General features: G+C 47.6%; 1 protein-coding gene and 1 long non-coding RNA gene across 16 annotated transcripts in view; one reads left to right on the top strand and one right to left on the bottom strand.

Annotated features, from left to right (window-relative positions):
- The window catches only part of TTC28 (tetratricopeptide repeat domain 28), a 623,568-nt gene extending 612,195 nt beyond the window's left edge, over window positions 1–11,373 (top strand). For 3 of the 4 annotated variants that reach the window (XM_077874162.1, XM_077874165.1, XM_077874166.1), the window contains 4 exons: window positions 1,728–1,751; window positions 2,428–2,557; window positions 5,530–5,637; window positions 6,069–11,373. In XM_077874162.1, the coding sequence (XP_077730288.1) occupies window positions 1,728–1,751; window positions 2,428–2,557; window positions 5,530–5,637; window positions 6,069–7,669 (1,863 nt within the window). In that variant the 3' untranslated portion in view covers window positions 7,670–11,373. The remainder of the gene's footprint in view (window positions 1–1,727; window positions 1,752–2,427; window positions 2,558–5,529; window positions 5,638–6,068) is intronic. The other variant, XM_077874163.1, reaches the window with a different exon arrangement.
- Window positions 745–20,931, bottom strand: part of LOC144298994 (uncharacterized) — a 67,320-nt gene continuing 47,133 nt past the window's right edge. For 3 of the 12 annotated variants that reach the window (XR_013365825.1, XR_013365826.1, XR_013365823.1), the window contains 5 exons: window positions 12,868–13,053; window positions 11,766–12,130; window positions 9,686–11,674; window positions 8,691–8,923; window positions 745–7,868 (listed from right to left, as the gene is read on the bottom strand). This is a non-coding gene — a long non-coding RNA (uncharacterized LOC144298994). The remainder of the gene's footprint in view (window positions 7,869–8,690; window positions 8,924–9,685; window positions 11,675–11,765; window positions 12,131–12,867; window positions 13,054–20,931) is intronic. The other 9 variants (XR_013365827.1, XR_013365816.1, XR_013365819.1 and 6 more) reach the window with 8 other exon arrangements.

The following is a 20,931-nucleotide window of genomic DNA, read 5'->3' as shown; positions in this document are numbered from 1 at the left end:
GTTGAGCCAGGGTGGCTGAGCCCAGGCCCGAGGGCTGGGCTGAGCTGGAAGGACAGGGTGAATTGGCCCTACATGGGAACCTGCAAGTGACTTGGTCTTGTTACATTTTTCAGCCTCTGTGACTAGAAGGGAAAGATAAGGGCTGGGGGGGTGAAACAGCCCCCTGCCCCGCCCCCTGCCAGGCACATGCACACCCGGGGGCAAAAGCCTCTCGTCTGTCTCTGGGAAGTGGGTTCCAAGAGCAGCAGGGCCTTCAGAGGATGCTTCAGGGGCCCCTGTGACCTACAGTCTCAGGGCATTTCCTGACCTCTCCATTCAGTGGCCTCCTGTACCTTGTCACCACCCCACCTCCAACTCTTTCTGCTGATTGCCAAGTGTTACAGCCACACTTCCTGAGCCAGCAGGTGTCTTGATACTTATCCTAGATCAGAGTATGAGCCCTGCCACTGAGGCACAGCAGTGAACACAAAGTCACTCTAATGCAAGATACTGCTTAGCAGGTTAGGGGAACGGAGATCTAATCCGGGCATCAGGACGATGCTAACTCTCAGCATCGCACAGGCCCTTCCCAACTCGGCCTCAGAGCTCCTACTCTTCCTACCGGCCAGTGAGGGTCTGGACTGTGAACCCCGGGGTGACCACAGTGTGGGGGAGGGCTTCTCAATGGCATAGCAACCCCTAAAGAGCACAGAATAGTTTTCTCTGGTCGGCTGGTAGTGTAATAACTTGAAAAAACAACATATATCATTATTATTTATCAGATTTCATTTTATTTATTTTTTAAAGATTTTATTTATTCATGAGCGGGGGAGGAGAGAGAGAGGCAGAGACACAGGCAGAGGGAAAAGCAGACTCCATGCAGGGAGCCCCATGTGGGACTCGATCCCGGGTCCCCAGGATCACACCCTGGGCTGAAGGCGGCGCTAAACCGCTGAGCCACTGGGGTTGCCCACAGATTTCATTTTAAACGGAACTATTTCTGTGTGGAAATAAAGCTGCTCTGTCTGGGATCAGCCTCTGAAAATCTGATTGGTGCCTCGGGCTCCCACCCCCCAAGGGGGTTTCCAGCTCAGATTGGGAGCCCAGTTCAAGGACATGGACCCTTCTTGAGTTGCTGTTCATTTTGCAATAAGCTGTTTGTCTTCTTGTTGAGGAAAACCAGGAAGGCACTTCTAGAATCAAAACGTCCTGAGCCCAAGAGGGCTGGAAGCCTGTGCTCCACTAAAGAGAAAGTCAGAATTACATTTGCAGGGCAAGGCTGAGTCCCAGAAGCCAGCTGCTTAATGTCTTGCATTTGGTGGCATCACAGGGATTTCCCGCCTGTGATCCCGCTGGGCCGCCGGCCAGGGTCCCGGGCTGCCCCCGTGGCCGGCAGGTGGTGGCTGTTTGTGGAGTCGCTCAGGAACCACGGCCCTCGGTGTCTGGAGCGGCCGTCCGTGCCCGCTGCGCCCCCTCCCCACTTGCGTCCGGCTGCCCTGCTCCTCTCCTGGCCGGGAAGGGCAGGGCCTGGCTGCCCCGACCGTGTCTGGCCTGCGTGGCTGTTTGTTCTCCTGTGCGTCCCTGCTGACTCTCGCTCCTCTCCCCTCCCGGTCAGAGCCGCCGCGGGCCTGCTGTGGCGCTTCCTAAAGCAGCGATCAGCTCGTGTTGCATAACAACCTGTGCTTGAGTCTAAACTCTCTTCTTTCTCTCTCTTTTTTCTTTCTTTTCTTATAATCTGCTGGCCGAAGGCTGTTAAAAATATGGTTGGAATGGTGAGTACTACTTTAAGTAGCAACTGTTGTCAGGTGAGCCCCTCCACCCGCCCACCCCCTGCCTTCCCCTGGGCCTGCTCGGGCGCATGTGCTGTCGCTCAGAGCTGCATGCACGTACGTGCCCACGCGTGCTCGGGGCTGGGGTGGCCCGGGCAGCCAGCGCGGCCGTGCACCCTTCCTCTGCTCTGGCTCCCCCTTTCCTGCTCCACCCTTCTTGCGTTCTTGATTTGACCTTTCAAGTTCCACCAGAACAGCAGGGGCAGAAGGGACTTTGAGTGACACTGTGAACCCACCACACAGGACTCCTGAGTAGGCTCAGGGAACCTGAAGAGCCATGGGCCCTTGAACGGGGGACGTGTGGCTGCTGCCTCCAGTGCTGAGGCTCTGGGAGGTGACGCTGGGCTCTTTGCCGTGTCACTCAAGGTCATCAAGGGGACTTAAATAGAGAGAGGGAACCGACCGGCCCTGCAGCCCACCCGCAACCGGGGACACCTCCCCTTCCCCAGCCTCCGGAGAGGAGATGGGACAGTAGGCCTGAGGCACCGTAAAAGGAATTCCCAATGCGATACACACAGCAGTCACAGGGATGATGGTAGCAGGTGACACAGGAGTAACGGGGGGACAGGTCCGGGCGGCCGGAGGGATGGCGGTGCGCTCACACTCTCTCCTCCCTCAGCTCCACCAGGTGCTGGTCCAGCTGCAGGCCGGCGAGAAGGAGCAGGACTTCGCCTCGGCCCCCATCCAGGTCTCCATCAGCGTGCAGCTCTGGCGGCTCCCAGGCTGCCACGAATTCCTGGCGGCTCTAGGTAGGACAGCGGCCTCAACTGCTTCTGCAGTTCCGCTTCTAAAAATCTCTCCTAGTTTCTGTTGGCTGAAACTGGTAGATTCTCGGGGGTCTTGGTGTTTTCTTAGATATTACCCATCGATGTGGACCCAGCGATTCCAGTACTTTAGCACAATTTTCAAATGGCCCTCCTGCCGTTTCCCTCCATTTTGGTTTCATCTCTCATTTCCAGTCATCTTACTAGAAATCTGCTAGACTTCAGCATTGTTGGGAGTCCAACGTAAGAAAACAGTCATAAAATGATAGTTTCAGCGCTGGTCTCTATAGTACTATTGACACCAGGTGTGATTGGAACTGCACACACCAGGATCCTTGTCTATCCAGGACACTTAATTTCCTTTTTCTGACATAACATGGCTGAGGCAGCTCCTGGCACGACTGCTGCTTTAATAGATGTATTTTTTGATACAAGAGGCTGTGAGCTGCTCTCCTGTCCCACTCAAGTGCCTGTGTGACTCGCCTGGGAGCCTTTCATTTCACAAGCTTTTCTTTGAACACCTGTTATGTCGGACAATGTGCCAGGAGAGGGGCTACAGCACTGAGCAGAGGACAAGTCCTGCCTTCTTAGAGATTTCAGCCTAGTGGGGAAGGCGAGCAGACCTAGTAAGTACCTGATCTAAGGGTAGGGAGCCCTGTAGGTGAGGGGGCATCATCACACACAGGAGTGTCAGGGGCACAGTGACTGCTGGAGGGGTGGGCTGGGGGGAGGCGAGAGCCAGGGCATGTCTCGAGAGCCTCAGGGTGGCCTCAGGATGAAAGATCCAGGCAGAGGGCAGAGCCGTGGGTGAGCACAGGTGGTTGGGGGGTTGCACAGGGGCAGATGAAGCAGAGGTGGGGCTAATCCTGTGGGCCGTGAGGCCAGGGGAAGGCCTCTGGTTCTTAACCTGAGGGAATGGGGACTCTTTGAAGGGTGACACAGCCTAAATTCACCGTTCCAGGGACCAGCCATCTGACATGCAGGGCAGCTAATCCTTAAAAAGGAATTTTTTCTTCTGCTTGTGAAATCTGATTTCACAGCATTAGGCCTTTCTTATAACCCATTTTGTGGATTGACCTTTCCCAGCCCACTTCAACTTAGGGCTGGCTCCATTTGCTTTTGATGGGGGGACCCCCAAGACCCCATAGGGACTCTGAATCCCTATAAGTAGATATGCTCTCATATCCTTTATGATTTGTACCATTTACTTGTTTCTGTGGGCTTAAAGCATAGTCTTCTTGGTATAAACATAATAAATTTAAATAAGTGTAGTCAGTTGCAATTGGACCAAGAGTGAGAAAGGCCAGGTCCACACCCAGGAGGGATCTCTTTGCACTTTCAGGACAGGCTGTGGGGCTGACCTTGGGGCAGTGACACAGGACACAGGGAAGATGGAGCCAAGTCCTTTTTTTTTTAATAAAGGAAAAGCAGTCTTCCTCATGCAGGGCCTACACTTCCCTTCAGTGTGGGTGTGACAGAGTTAGCCCTCCTCGCCTGTGAACTGGATATTTCCAGGGCTGTCATTGGCTCTCCCTGGTGTTGGGATGGTGGGTTATTTTCATTGATGGCCTCTACTTCTCTATTTTCCAAATCCACCGATACTCAAGGGTTGAGTCAGTGTGCACACGCTTATTCTTGAATCCCATGGCCTGAGACCCCGGGAGGAAATATCTCTGCAGGCTTGGCATCTGGAGAATTGACTCCCTCACTCTTGAGGGTTCTGAGGCTCCAAGAAATCCCCTCTTTCCAGCCCTCAGCACCTAGCAGGAGCCATCACAACCCATCACAGGGCTGCCAGTTATTTACTTCCGTTAGAGTAACCAAGTCAAATTGTTTTGGTAGAAGTAGAGGTCTCTAACTGAAACATTTATATTAATTAGCTATTTGTTTTTAAATGCTGAGTTCTCTGAGACCTTTCAGTTGCTTTCAGGGACTGTTTATGTTTGAGTTCAGAGGGGAGAATGTCCCATGGCAACCAGAAGGCTGAGGTAGCGCCTCAAGTGAACCAAATTCCCAAGAGGAATTACAGTGTCAGACCAGTATCAGAATCTGCATGAGAATAAAAATATAAACACATTTCTCCTTTGGTGCCTATATCATGAGATGCACAGCGTACAGACCCCTGTCACCAGAACACACATCAGAGGGAAGGGCCTGGGGTGGCGGGTCCTGCCCCGGTAGCACCAAGTGTGTCCGCTGTTTCAGGCAGAGCTCAGTGACCCCCAAGGAGGCTGAGAGCACCCTTGCAGGGCAGAGGGCTTCTCAGGACCTAAATCCTGTCTGCAGACTTAGCCCTTAGCCATGGCGTCTGCTTTTGGCTTCCTCTGCATATGCGCTTCCCAGGGAGATGTGTGGCCGGAGGCTCTACAAGGTGTCTTTGTAAGTCTTGGTGCAGTGGCAGTGGCTTGAGCCCGCTTCCCGCTCGGGAGTCTCTTGAGAACCATTAGCCTCGGGGAACAGTCCCCTGGGCTTTAGCAGAGCAGAGTGCGGTCCCTGCAGGGTGGTTTTAGCCAAGGAGGCAGATTCTCCATCAGAGCCCGCTTGTTCCAAAGCCCTTGGTGGCAGATGCTGACCACGTATGAGGACACTGTCTTTGCCCTTGAGAAGCTTCCAGTTTTAAATATTGGACCCAATTCTGAATGGAGTGGCCAGTTTTTGTCCTTAAAGTCTTCTAGTGGACTGTTCTGGGAAAGAATGGAGAAAGCAGCTGATTCTCATGAGGCATCATGTGACCATCCTCTCTCGGGAACAAAATTCAGGGCAGGAGAGCAGCTGGTGCTCCGGGAAGGGCCAGGAGGGAGCCACACGGATTGGGATTCGGGGCGAGGGTGCACGCAGGTCAGAGAGCAGCGCCTGCCCGGTGCCTGGGAGACAGTGCAGGGAGCCCTGCGGCTCTCCTCTTCAGGACACGGGCTCCTCCCTAGGGAAGCTGAGATTCATATTCTTTGCTCCTCTAGGGTTCGATCTCTGTGAAGTTGGTCAGGAAGAAGTCATCCTGAAGACAGGGAAACAAGCCAATCGGCGAACCATGCACTTTGCCCTCCAGTCTCTGCTTGCGCTCTTCGGTAAGCGCCCCCTCCCTCCTCCCGCGGTGGGGCGAGGGCAGCCACCCACGGGAGCCGGGCTGCATTTGGGAACGGGGGAGAGTGGCTAAGTATATGTATGTGTTGGGGACTGCTTGAGAGCAGTGGACAAAAACTCCCCGCCCTCGTGAACATACAATTAGAACAGCTGTGGTAGAGACGGGCGCTGCCAAGGGCCGAGAAGGTGACGCAGGGGGCGGCGGAACTAGGGACGAGCAGCCCGACTGCTCAGGCCACAGGCAGTTTTCGGGGCCATGGTCTTCCGGAGCGGAAGAGAAGTTCAAATCGAGTGTGAGCAGCACTTGCACAGCTCCCTGCGGGCTTCTCTGCTTGAGGACGCCTGTGATTTTGACAAAAATTTCAAAACCACAGCACATTCTAACTGCCCTCTGGGCACCTCTGTCTTGTCTTAGATTCTACTGAGCTGCCCAAGCGCCTCAGCCTCGACAGCTCGTCCTCCCTGGAGTCTCTGGCCTCCGCCCAGTCTGTCTCCAACGCCCTGCCCTTGAGCTACCAGCACCCGCCCTTCTCCCCGACCGGCGCCGACAGCATCGCCTCCGACGCCATCTCCGTGTACAGCCTGAGCTCCATCGCCTCCTCCATGAGCTTCGTCTCCAAGCCCGAGGCCGGGTCGGAGGCGGGGGGCGCCCGCGGCCGGCAGGACTACGACCGGCCCAAGAACGCCTACCCTCCGCGCTCCACTCTGCCCCGGGGCCCGCTGTGCCCCCAGCCCCGCCCTGCGGGGAGCAAGGAGGAGGAGGAGTACGAGGGCTTCTCCATCATCAGCACCGAGCCCCTGGCGGCCTACCAGGAAAGCAGGCAGGCGCGCGCCTCACCGGAGCACAAGCCCGCCCGAGTCGGGGCGGCTGGAGGTGTCCAGGTGTCCGTGAGCTCCAAGGGGAGCATGAGCACCCCGAATTCTCCAGTGAAGATGACTCTGATCCCCAGCCCCAACTCCCCCTTCCAAAAGGTCGGAAAACTGGCCAGTTCAGATACGGGAGAATCAGACCAGTCCAGCACAGAAACGGACAGCACCGTCAAGTCCCAAGAAGAAAGCAGCCCCAAGCTAGACCCGCAGGAGCTGGCCCAGAAGATTCTGGAGGAGACGCAGAGTCACCTCCTGGCGGTGGAGCGCCTCCAGAGGGGCGGCGGCCCGGCCGGCAGGAGCGGCAGCCCCGAGGACCGGCCCGCGGCGCCCGGCGGCACCCCCGGCTTCAGGGCGTCCGAGACCAGCGCCTTCAGCAGGCCGGCCCCCTGCCACCCCAGGAGCCAGGCGTCGCCGGCCCCGGCCCCGGCCCCCGCGAGACCAAAGCCCCCCGCCAGGAGCTCGTCGCTCCCCCAGGTGAGCTCCGGGCACAGCAGCCCCGCGGCCCCCGAGTCCGCCAAGGGCAGCCCCGGCCTGCGCGGCGGCCCGGCGCCCGGCGCCGACCCCCAGACCTCGCTGCCCGACCAGCCTCTCTTTAAACTCAAGTATCCCAGCTCCCCGTACAGCGCCCACATTTCCAAGTCCCCCAGGAACGCGTCCCCAAGCTCAGGCCAGCAGTCTCCCGCCGGGAGCGCGCCGTCCCCCGCCCTGTCCTACTCCTCGGCCGGTTCTGCGCGCTCCAGCCCCGCCGACGCCCCCGACGGGGACAAGCTGAGGACGGCGGCGGTCGACGAGAAGGTGCAGGCCGTGCACAACCTGAAGATGTTCTGGCAGAGCGCGCCCCCCGCCAAGGCCCTGCGCGGCGCCCCTGGCACGATGACCTCCAGGAGGGACGTCCTCAGCCTGCTGAACCTGTCGCCGCGGCACAAGAAGGAGGAGGGCGCGGACAGGCTGGAGCTGCAGGAGCTGCCCCTGCGGCCGCCCGCCGCGCCCCCGAGGGCGCCCCCCAACGGCCACTGGCGCACGGGGCCCTCGGCGCTGAGCGCGCTGCCGCCCGCCGCGCCCGCCGTGCGCCCTCTGAGGCTGCCCTCCGGGAACGGCTACAAGTTTCTGTCCCCGGGGAGATTCTTTCCCTCCTCCAAATGCTAAAGCATCCTGTCCCGCGGACCCGCGCCTGCAGCCGCCGCAGAGGGACGGGCGTCCGCTCTCCCCACGCAACCGCCAGCCGCCTCCCGGGCGCGCTCTCGGCTCGGCTCGGCTCGGCGGGGTCGTTCTCCACCTCGGCTCCCTGCTCCTCAGCTTTGCTGTGATTCTCCAACAGGACTTTCGTACAAAAACGGTCATGGTTCTGGGGTGGGGAGAGGAAAGGGAGCACATATTTTGCTAAGAGGTAGATATGCAGTACCTTTTATACACAGAAATACAAACAGAGCTTTTTTTAAGGCGTTCAGGTGCTGGTTGGGGGTGGGATGTATGAAATCTAAGTTGAATTCTACACGAAAGTGCACATCAGCCAAAAACAATGGTTTTTAAAATGCCAATGATTTGCCATTAAACTGTAGCGATTTTTGGGCTTACGATTATCGTGACATCACAGTAGCAATGCAATAATTCACATTTCAGCAGTGCTTCCATCCTGAACTCTGCTCTGCTCCACCTAGCTCTACAAATGTCCTTGGGGCCCCACTGTCAACCAAACTTGAATTTTCTTAAAAATTTTATGTAACTCTTCTCCAGGCATTTTAGAACTATGCAATTGTGATTTAAAATGCAACTTTGTGCTTTTAAAACATTATTGACCTTTTTTGTATGTGGATAAACAACCTGGTTTTATTATCAATAGTACTTTGCATTTATAGCTATTATTTTTAAAAGCTCAAATTTTTTAAAATATCAAATTTTGAATAGTCATCAATAAGTAATTATCAAGTTTGGGGGGGGAGGGAAAGGTTGAAATTATTCAGTTTCCTTGTAAGTGTATTAAAAAAAAAAAAAATCTCACAGCTAACTCGACTTAACCAGAATGGAATTTCCAGCTCCTATTCCCTTCAGCAGCTACTTAATTTTATTCTTTTCCCATCTCCAGGCCTCAAACACCTCTCCTCTCTAAATCTGTTCCCAGGCTCCCACAGCCCGGGAACCCCATGTCTGCTGCCCCAGGCACCCTCACCTGAGCCGGGACCAGCCCGCTCCCGTCCCACAGCACCCTGTCCTGTGCGCAGCCTGAGAAGCAGGGGGCCTTATGCTGGGATTCACATCCCAGTCATTGATGAGCAGGGAAACAGCCGTTCCTGAAAGTGCTGTCCTAGACAAGGCTGGGCGTCCCCTCCAGCGTGCCGGCTTCCTGAGTTGTTGCCAGCTAGGCCGAGACAAAAGATCGCCTAGGTAGGGGTGAGCATTAACCTAGGAAGAAATGAAATGCTAAAAATCATACTAGTGCTAACTTTAGTTGGGGAATTTAAATAGACCGCTTTTACATCATTTGAAAATGAAGACCCTGCTGCCCTCTCCACACAGGGGTGTCACCCAGAGGTGAGCAGCCGCATACCCACAACGCATGGAGTAGACGGGAGAGGCCGGGCAGGAGGGGCTCGAACAGTAAGACCTCACGTAGAGCTTTTACTTGAGGTCCTGCCCAAGGACCTTCTAAACATGCCTGGCCGTGCGCCCTGCTCCTCAGTGTACCCTGGAGAGAGGAGAGGACCCTATTCAGTGTGTTCCTCTCCTGAGCTACGTCGTGGTTTTTGCCTTTGCCCCAACAACCATACTGGTGAAAGCAGACAATTAGGATGTCCCGTTCTAGGCCTGACCCCAACACAGGAAGACAAATACTTTATAAAGAAGCAAGCACTTATGAGGTGTTTTAAGTCAGTAGGGGGAAAAAAACCGGTAATGAAGTATCAGAGTAGCAAACGAAAGCGAGTTTATAGCACTGTGCATTTAGCAAAATCAGGTCCTCAGCAACAAAAACTAAACCTCAATTTCTGAATCCCTATGTAGGTAGTTAGGCTGTTCCTTTCTCAGCAATCTCAGCCTCTTTCCCAAGTGCCAAGGAGCCCCGGAGGACAGGCCTGGGGTCTGTGCTCCCCGTGCGAGTGCACCCATTTGCCCACCTCCGGTACACGCCCCCTCCGCCACCCAGACCCCTTCCCGTGCTGTGCTTACCGAGCCAGCGAGGAGGTCTCAGTCGACCCCAACTTGGTTTTAGTCCTGATTACATTGTTGTTTTAGGTTTCATGTTGAAAAACCAAATGGTGTGTTTTTGTTTTTGTTTTTTGTCCTAGATAGAAAAGAAGGTTCAATGAAAGAAAGCAAACATGACAAAATAATAGGACCAATCTCAAATCACTGTAGAGTTGCCACCTCTTTATGTTTACTGTCAGTCTTGGTGTTTCTTGATGAGTGAAATAGATGTAAAATCAAAGTAAATTTTTCCGGCTCCAACCCCTGAAAAAAAAATATGCACTTAATAATTATGTGAGACTGTGTAAGTCACAGATACCTTTGTGTAGATTGGGGGTTGGCAGACCATGACCCACGGGCTAAATCCGGTCAGAGGCCTGGTTTTTTATAGCCATGAGATAGGAATGGATTTTACAGGTTTAAAAAGTTATGTAAGTACCTGCATCATACTCTTGATTTTGCCTCTTGGCCCACCAAGCCTAAATTACCTAATACCTGACCTTTTAAGAAAAAGTTTGCTGACTCCTGGTGTAGGGGACGGACAACACAATTAGAATGTTTTGTGTCTACAGTCTAGGGAAAGTGAGTGTCAAGTTGTGGATAAAATTGGCATGCATGGAACCCCTGAGCCATGTGGATAGAAGCAAATAACTCCTGCATAGTCCGTGGCTCTTTGCTCCACTTGGAATGAGCCATGAATGTGGGTAAAATTTACAAAAAAAAAAAAAAAGAAAGAAAAAAAAGAAGACAAAACCCTTTTCCTCACTATATGCAGATAGCATTGGACATATTTCTTTTTCAGCTCAGGAAACTGGAATGCCCTGCCCTATTCTACTCCATCAGATGCAAGTACACTGATCACAAGCAATAAAATCTCCCTCTCCTAGAAACCGTGGTATGACCACAAAGCAAGGTAGTAGATCCTATCCTAATTCTCACCAGTGAACTGCTCGACTGCTTCACTGATTTTAACTAAATCAAAGTACCAAAACAAAGCTGCAAAACTTACAGTTTGAACATTAGTGTGTAGTGAAATGAAAATATTCTCACCTCCATCCTGTTTGAAAAATGTCATGGTCCACCCTGATACTCGCTGGGTCTCAGCAGGAGACAAGGTGCTGCACACACTGTCCTCATCCGCGTATGCTGTTCCAGTGAATCTCAGCAGGTGGTCACTGGAGCAAGTCCCCAGTAAGGCGCCTGTCCCACCGCCTCCCACGGTCACTTTGCTGGTTTCAGTTCAGTTTGGAAAAAATACCACGCAACACTCTGGTTGCTTTTAGTAAGTAGGCAGAGGGTGAAAATTGCATAATTTTCATCATATATTTTGTTGTTTTATCTAAAATGACTGTAACACATGTGGTTTGTGAACTGGGCCCCCGTTTGTAACAGATCTTTCAAAGATGTTCCATGTAAGGACACATGCGGTTACCTCTCCCTCCTCAGACGCCTTCCCCACTTGGCACTCACCCCCCTTGTATGCAGTGTTAGCCATCTTTGGCCTATGTGGACATTTTTTGTAAATTACAGTTTCCAGATGGCATTAAACTTTTTATATTACGAAATTTACCATGTAAAAAGAACTTCATATTTTTATTGAGATTGTTAAGGCACTTGGCCTTCCTTTGTGATTTCAGTGTCTATTAAAGCATGAATTCCCTCGGTTTTAAGTGCTGTATCTGCATCACTTTCTGTACACGTTCCACACTTCTAGATTTCTTTGCTGTACACAGAACAGTCATGTGTCCTTAATGAGTGGTATGTTCATCTGGGGTCTCCTCCCTAGACATACACCATGGCCTCATGTTTGCCGGGAGGAGAACCCAAGAAAGTGCGCAGCAGAGCCGACCTTGCACGCAGGCTTCTGCAGCTCTGAGGCACGGGGCACCTGCAGGTGGGTGGTGACTTAGGATGCCTCTGATCTGTAGTCATAGTTGGAGGGTCAGAAAATTCCACAGTTGTGGAAGCATGCTGACAAACAAAACGGGTTCATTACTGCCAGATCTCTGTAACTAAAGAAACTCCAAAGGAAGTATTCCAGAAAGAAGGAAAACAATCCTACCTGTAAAAGTCCGAGACGCATGAAGGAATCCTGGACAAAGAACTAAGTGAATGTGACTAAATTAAAAACAAATACTGATTGTATAAAAAGTAACATCTTGGGAGGCCTGGAGGGCTGAGTGGGTTAAGTGTCTGCCTTCTGTTCAGGTCATGATCCCAGGGTCCTGGGATGGAGCCCCACATCGGGCTCCTCACTCAGTGGGGAGCCTGCTGCTGCCTCTGCCTGCTACTCCACCACTGCTTGTGCTCTCTCTCCAAATAAATAAAATCTTTGAAAAAAACCCTAACATCTCATTTGAGTAGCAATAAAAAATTAAAATACTGGACATTATATAATACATCAAACAAGGAAGTGTTATAGGTTGTCTAGGAAGAGAACAAAGAATAGATTATTTTTAGTGTAAGTTAAATACATCAAAACACACAAATAGAAGGTTATATCAAACTAGTTCGTGGAGGAAAAAATGCTTTTAAAAACTTGATCTAAAGGGATAAAGGAGAAATAAACTATTTTTAAAAGCAGTACAAATACAGTATGAAAGATTACTAGTAATTATAAATGTAATCAAATGAACTAAACAAAAAGGAGAATGATGATGGAAATATGCCACATGCTCTTTAAAAAACAATATGCCTCTTTGGGCAGTGGGGGTGGGGGGACAAAGCTAACAAAGCATAGGGCCCAATGGTTGACAACAAAAGGATCAACAAAACAAAGTAAAAAGCACTAGTAAAAACAAAGGAAGATCTATTTTCTAATGTTAAAAAGCCTTAGCAGAAGGGCAAAATTCTAAATTTGTACGCAGCTACTCCTATATATCATTTTAAAAATTGATAAGTAAAAATTGGCAGAACTACAAGTTTGGAAGGCTACATTATTATTATTTAAAGATTGATTGATTGATTGATTTTAGAGAGTGAGGGGGGAGGGGCAATGGGAGAGGGAGAGAATCTAAAGCAAACTCCATGGTAGCACAGAGCCCAACCCAGGGCTCGATCCCCCAACCCTGAGATCATGACCTGAGCCGAAATCGAGCCGGCTGCTTAACCAACTGAGCAGCCCAGGCACCCCAAGACTACACTATTATAATGGGAGATCTCACCTTCTCCTCTCAATTTATCGACAGATGAAGGATACGATGCAGCAAGCATACGGTAGACTCAAACAATTCAGCAAACAGGCTTGTGAAATGGAGCTGCAGAGAACCCGGTCTCTGACCGGAATCTACATTCTTCCCAAGCACACGTGGAATACATTAGGAAACTGATCCTGTGCAGGCCTGTAAAGTCTTAGCAAATACTGAGGAATCAATATCACAGAACAGTACAATTCAGTTAGCACTAATAACAAGGAGATGATAGACGCTTCCAGTCACTTAGATATTTTTAAATGCTACTAAACAACATATGAACCATAGAAGTGCTCATAAAAGAAATGAGAAAATACTGCATATCTAAACTGATAGATGTCTCCAGAGGCACCCTAGGTGTTTGTGGGTTTTACTTTTATTAACAACAGAAATGTTTCTTATTTGTTCAAGACCGGAATTCAGGGGCATCTGGGTGGCTCAGGGGTTGAGCATCTACCTTTGGCTCAGGTCGTGATCCTGGGGTCCTGGGATCGAGTCCCGCATTGGGCTCCCAGAGGGAGCCTGCTTCTCCCTCTGCCTGTGTCTCTGCCTTTCTCTCTGTCATGAATAAATAAATAAAATCTTAAAAAAAAAAAAGACCAGAAGTTCACACAGTGGGACCACAAACAATCTCATTTTCACCCAGTAAAGTAAAATACATACTTTTATTTCTGCTTCCGTGCTTGCAGGAATATGTAAGTTATAGAATAGCTTAGGAATAAAATTAATTTAAAATCCCCTAAAAATTAGTGGGATGCAGTTAAAGTGGCATTTGAAAGAAAAACTTGTAGCCCTACATGATTATATTCACAGGTAATATTCAAAATATGTACCTGCGCAATCCCCAACCAATAAGGAGGGGTGCCAACCTACGCAGCTGGGGCGATGATATGCACAAGCGTATGTTAGGAAAGAATACCACTACCCAGCTAGATGACCAACCCGAGAAGTCATCAAAAGATAAACCTGGAGAAAAAAGAAGAAAGGGAATAAGAACAGTGAGAAACTGAAAAGCAATATAAAAGATCAAGAAGGGCAAAACTTGCAAAAAAGATAAAATGCACTAATTTGTAGGGACTGATCACCTGTGTGAACATGTATATCTGTGAGAGAGATGAAAAAAGAAAAGAAAAAGGAAGAAAAAGTGGATATAGCTAAAAGTGCAATAGAGATTAAAAAATAAAATACTATGAACAATTTTGTGGCCATACATGTGAAAATGCAAAGTGGTACCTAATATGTTCAGGCACACACATGTGGGTGGCCAAGGAACCTAGAAACGCAGGGACCAGTGGATGTGACCGCAGGGCAGTGGTGCTGTCCTCAGGGAGAGAAGCCATGGTGGCGGTCAGGACACAAGGGGCTCCGGCTGCACCGTGCCGTGCCACACGCCACACAGCTCTGCTCGCTCCTGTCTGCGTGCTCCTTCATAAGGAATTTCAGAAGGAGCGGAAAGTATTATTGGCTACTGTACAACAATTATTTATTAATCAGATTCTCTCAACTTTTAGGAAAACCATTAATAAAAGTTCTGGTGCAAGAAGGAAAAGAAAAAGAAGCCAAAGCCCATGAAGCTCAAACGGCAATCGCACCCCCTTGCCTTTTACGGGCCTCTTTCAAAACCACACGGGCCCAGATGGTTTTTACATGTGTCCCAGCAACTCTCCGGGGCCAGAACATCTCTTACCTTTTCAAATTGTTTAAGGAAATATAAAAAATAAGAAAAGATAGTCAAATCATTTCGTGATGGCATTCTCAGTTCTCAGGTCAACAGATCACGTATGAAAAGAAAAGGATAGGCCCATTTCATTTATGAATCCAGACATAAATCTCAATAAAATACTGGCCATTAAATCCCTGTGTTCTTTAAAAGTAGGAAGACAAGCTGAAAGTGCTTCTATGTATTGGTTACTGGAGCATGAATCTTTGCTGATTGATGAACACGCACATGGTAATCCCAAGGGGCCAGAGCTCTGAGCCTAAGGGCATCTGTAAACACACTCACATATGAAAACCAATAACCATTAGACTATGGAGAATACAAGTCTGCTGAGACCTGGAGAGGCTGGATTCTATGGCTCACATTGTAGTTAAACAAGAAGCAAATCTATTATACTCCTCTTATAAGAACAATGAAATATGTATAAAATCCTTTTTCTTAGGGGCAGAGTGGGACAGAGGGAGAGAGGGAGTCTTCAGCAGACTTCACACCCAGCACAGAGCCCAACTTAGAGCTCGATCTCGTGACCCTGAGATCAGGACTTGAGCTGCAACCAAGAGTTGGACGCTTAGCCGACTAAGCCACCCGGGCACCCGGGTGTAAAGGAAGCATTCCTAAATCTAAGCATTCCAGCATTCCTTAAGAACTATGTCCTGTATTACTGCTGAAATAGAGATTGACTTGAGTACAATAACCTACAGAGTAAATCTAAGATCTACACAAGGATTTAGGAGCACAGCAGTGTGGTCCCTATTACCTTAGGAAACACAATTTATGTTTTCTGTTACTGCTGAAAACTCTGAATATTCAATTGTGGAATGTACGTTTTGTTAGATGCTTTCCTGGAAGGACAGAATGGCCCTTAATGAGGATTGGGCGATGTGCTCGAGGACCTTCGCTGACAGCTAATGCAAAGACAGGTACAAGCAGGACTGCTCGTAGCCACTGCAGCTTTTTCTCAATATTAGTATTCTAAGGCTTTACTTATAGTTACTTTGTTTTGTTGTTTTTTAACCTCAGAATTTCTGGGCACGGACCGCAGCTTGGTACCTTCCTCAGTTTAAAGCTTTTCTTACATGCACACTTACGGTCTCTAATAATACTATATAATGGTAAACAGCAGGGAACTGACAGGCTAATGCTGCATCCACTCCAGCAAATGAGGTCGGAACATCTGGATTCAAACACATTAAAAGGACAAGTTAGCATTAAGGAAACATTTTGCCTTTCAACTGAATTTGTATCCAATCTCAAGATATTTATTAAATTTGTAGCAACTGTGTGTTTGGGCCTCAGAGAATAATAATATTCTTAAATATATAAATATTCTCAATATATTTATATTAAATAAAACGTTTTAAAATTCTGAAATAGCTTTAAATCATAGTGGTAGAACTCCGAAGTCTACCCTCCTTGCTAACTGGGACAGGTAAATGAATTTGAATTCTGATTTGCCTTGACAGCATTTTGCCAAAAGTCTAATTTTTTTTCATATACAGAGCTTTCTGAAGTACAGCATTTATTGAACCAAAAATGCAAAAGTAAATTAAAATTAATAGGTAGTTCAGAAAAAAAAATCAGTTCTTATCTATTATTTCAAAAGTCATTCATTCTACAAGTATTTGCTGAGGGTTTGTCGTGATAAAGAAAGTAGCCAATAAAAAATAAATAAATTGAAAGTTAAAAGAGATGTTTGAAAGTCCATAAAATAAAGCTTGTGTGCTTCACTTAATTAGATACCATTCTTTCCTGGATCATACACAATCCAAACACCCTGCTGTATAAAAATGCCCCCACTCCAAGGAAGGAGTCAAGCTGCCAAGGCCCAAGCAGGGCGGCCAATCCCGTGGGAGGTCAGAGCCTTAGAGGAAGTCCCCACAATCAGATTCCTTTTCTTACTAATTCAGTCCAGGCCTAGATCAGGTCCTTGCAGCCACAGCCAGCCACAAGGGGATGATGTAACTGTGGTCCATGGGGTCAGGATGGCTGAGTGCATGCAGCCAGAGTCACTGAGGTGCAAAAACTATGAGTGAGTAGAGGAGGCTGGGAACAGAGAAAGGAGAAAGGAACAGACGCAAAGACACCGTGGAAGCACAGAAAAGTCCCTGAGGGAGACACGTTCCAGGCCACTCTACATACAGTTCCATGTTCAGTTCTTTCCCATTTGGGGTAACTTGAATGGGACCTCTTTTCTTTTTCTATCAACAGCCATATCTGTGGATGCTTGAACTTATGGAATAATAAAATCAAGTTAAAAGAGGATCGGGAGGAGTACCTGGGTGGCTCAGTGGTTGAGCATCTGCCTTCAGCTCAAGGCGTGTGATCCTGGGGCCCTGGGATCGAGCCCCACAGTGGGGTCCCCGCAGGGAGCCTACATTTTCCTCTGCCTGTGTCTCTGCCTCTGTGTCTCTCATGAATAAATAAATAAGATCTTTAAAAAAAAAAAAAGTGGAACATGGAAAGAGGCTGTAGAGTCAGGGAAACTGACAAACTGAAGACAGAAGGGATAGTAAAGGAGTTAAGACGTGTATGAAATAGAAGGACACACAAAATAGGGAAGTCTGAGACCATACAGTACTTCTCTGTGGTTCTGGATGCTTAGATGTAAATAAATAATAGAATCAATCAGAATAGGAGTCCTACGTACCTTCTAATGACTCACGCTGGCCTGCCCCTATTACTGTCGGGGGAGAGCCACTGGGGCCTTCTCCCCGCCCAACACCTCCACTTGCTAGCCCCATCTCACTTGCCTACCCAGAACCAGTGTGTCAATCCTCCCTTCCTGCTCAGTCAGACTTTTCCTCGCAGATGAATTACTACTATCAGCACATTAACATGCTGTCGTCTCTCCAATTTAACCCCATATCCCCATCCAGTAAACACAGCATTTCTCTGCTCCTCTTTAAGAACAAAAAGCTTACTACTTTTTTGTCATTGTTGGTGTCACCAATTCTACTCCTCTTCTCTCTTGAGCCACCCCTTGAATCGAGACTTTGCCCCCAGTACAAGATCAATAGCTGATTCGTGTTGCAAAATCTATGTCAATTCTTAGTTCTTTGTAATGCAGTACAAAGGATACAGCATCACTTAGGAGGTAGTCTGAAAAGTTGAATCTGCATTTAATTAAGCTTTTAAATGTATGTGTATCAGTTTCAATTTACCGCAAATACAGATTATTAGAACAAGTTACACAACATCATGAGAAAATGATAAGGTGAATCTAGAAGGTGGGGCCACCCAACCACTCCACATGGAGCTTTTCAATACAACTCTGTGAAATATGAAAAATCTGTGGTATCCAATACAGCAGCCACTAGACACATGTGGCTATTGAGCAATCAAAATACAATGTGCCTGAGGATCTGAATTTTTATCTTAATATAATCTTAATTTAGTCATATGTGTAAACAAGCCAATATTATAAAGAAAAAAATAGAGGCTAGGGACTTTTCAAGAATAAAAGAATTTTAAGAGACATCATAACCGAATGTAAATACAATTGTATTTCTATAAACTAGCAACAAACATTGGAAAATAAACCCAGTTCTGCTTACCATTACATCGATAAACATAAAATAATCAACTAAGACACATTGCACTATCTAGTTAAAATGGGCACAGTTTATAATATGTAAAATATAACTCAGTAAAGTTGTTGAAAAAACAAGAGAGAAGACTTCTACATTGAAAGCCTCAAAACACATCTGAGAAAAAGTAAGGCATAAATTGGGAGAGATACTATGTTCATGGATGTGATACTTAATATTGTTAAGACATTAATTCTCCCCAAACTTACCTATAGAGTCGACACAATTGCAACCAAAGTATTGGCAGGAAAAAAATTCTTTGCAGACTTTTTATCAGAAACTGACAAGTTACATCTAAAACTTATTTGTCAATGAAAAGAATCTAGAAAAGTCAAAACAAACTTGAAGACGCTGACTTCAAAATTTACTTTAAAGCTACAGTAAGGGGATCCCTGGGTGGCGCAGCAGTTTAGCGCCTGCCTTTGGCCCAGGGTGCGATCCTGGAGACCCGGGATCGAATCCCACATCAGGCTCCCAGTGCATGGAGCCTGCTTCTCCCTCTGCCTATGTCTCTGCCTCTCTCTCTCTCTCTCTGTGTGACTATCATAAATAAATGAAAAAAAAAATTAAAAAAAAAAATCTCAACTTAAAGCTACAGTAAGTAAGACTGTATGGTTTCCGCATATATACAAACAGATTAATGGACAGAATCATAAATACATGGAGAGAAAAGACCTTGACATACATGGTCAACTGATTTTCAGGAAAGGATGCCAAGGTAATGGCAAAGAACAGTATTTTCAAAATATGGTACTGAAACAAATATGTAGAAAAACAAGCCCTCAACAATTACCTTAAACCATACTCAAAAATTAATTTAAAATGGATCATAAACCTAGACATAAAATGATAAAACTTTGTACATTGGAGAGTACCTCTGATCTTGAGTCATGCAAAGATTTCTTAAGACATGAAAAGCACAGGATGCCTGGGTAGCTCAGTAGTTGAGCATCTGCCTTTGGTTCAGATTGTGAACCCGGGGTCCTCGGATTGAGTCCTGCATTGGGCTCCCCAGAGGGAGCCTGCTTCTTCCTCTGCCTGTGTCTCTGTCTCTTTCTGAGTACATCTCATGAATACATAAAATCTTTAAAAAAAAAAAAAAAAGCACTAACCATAAGAGAAAAAGTTAATAAATAAGAATCTGTCAAAATTAAAGCTTTCTGCTCTTCAAGATATCACTAAGAAAGTGAGAAGGCAAGTGCATCCTAGAAGATATTCATGGTAATTTGCATCTGGGAATGCAAACTACAATCAAAATGAAGAAACCCTTCTCACATTTAGAATGGCTACATTAAAAAGATGGGCCACACCAAATGCTGGTGAGTATACAGAACCAGAATTATTGTACTTTGTTGGTGGGAGTGTAGAATGAAACAATCACTTTGGGAAACTGTTCAGCAGTTTCTCATAAAACCTGACATACACCCATCCAATCCTATGTCTAAGTATTTGCTGATGAGAAAGGAAAAGAGAGGACTACAGAGACTCATATAAGAATGCTCATGGTTGCCTTAATCATAGTAGCCCCCAAATGGAAGAAACCCAAGTGGTTATCAGCAGCTGAATGGATAGACAAGTTGTGACAGAGTCATACAATGGAATACTCTATAACAACAAGGAGGACTGAAATGAGGTACGCAACACGAAAGATTATCAGAAACATTATGTTGAGCAAAAGTAGTCAAGTACCAATGAGGCCATACTGTGATTCCATTTTTATGAAGTCCTAGGATAGTCAAAAACAATGCAAATCAAAAGAGTGGCTGTCTCTGGGAAGAAAAGGGAATTGACTTGAAAGGGGCAAGACAGAGCTTTCTGGGGTGATGGAACCCTTCTCTATCTAGAATGGAGTGTTGATTACAGAAGTCCATCCATTTGTCAAAATTCCTTAAACTGTACCCTTAAAATGTACACAGTTTAGTGTGTGCAAATTACATAAAAAGCCCTAGAAGGGGTTTGGGGAGGGTAGTTGGATAGAACTTAACAGGCTGATTCTAAATTTTAAGATTTTATTTATTTATCTGAAAGAGAGAGAGAGCGCGTGCACAAGCATAAGCAGGGGGAGTGGCAGGCAGAGAGAGAGGGAGAAGCAGGCTCCTAGCAGAGCATGGAGTCCAATGTGGGACTCGACCCCAGGACCCTGGGATCACAACCTAAGCCAAAGGCAGATGCTTAACTGATGGAGTCACCCAGGTGCCCCAGGCTGATTCTAAATTTTATATGGAAATCCAAAGGGGCTGAGAATATCCAAGGCAGTCTAGAAAAGGAAGAAGGCCGAGAAGTTCTGCTACCAGAAATTAAGCTCCATTTTAAAGCTATAATAATTAAGACAATGCGGGATTAGTGCAAGGACCGACAGACGGATGACACATCATAGAAAGTCCAGAAACAGACCCATACACATGATTTATGAAAAAAAAGGACACTGTAGTAGAGAAAGAATGGACTTTTCAATAAATGGAACTGGGTCAATTGGGTATAAATATTTTCAAAAAAATAAATCTTGACCTCTACATACCACACACAAGTATCAATTCTTGGTGGACTGTACCACCAATTGCAAAAGGTTAAAGTAAAAAGCAGAAAATCCAGGGAAAATATTAAGAAGAAAACTCGAGAGGGGCACCTAGTGGCTCAGGGTTTGAACATCTGCCTTTGGCTCAGGTTGTGATCCTGGGTACCAAGATCGAGTCCCACACTGGGCTCCCCACGGGGAGCCTGCTTCTCCCC

This window comes from Canis aureus, chromosome 27 (genome assembly GCF_053574225.1).
Source record: "Canis aureus isolate CA01 chromosome 27, VMU_Caureus_v.1.0, whole genome shotgun sequence".
Lineage (NCBI taxonomy): Eukaryota > Metazoa > Chordata > Mammalia > Carnivora > Canidae > Canis > Canis aureus.
The sequence above is the reverse complement of the archived record's forward strand: the minus strand, read 5'-3'. Positions and strand labels throughout refer to the sequence as shown.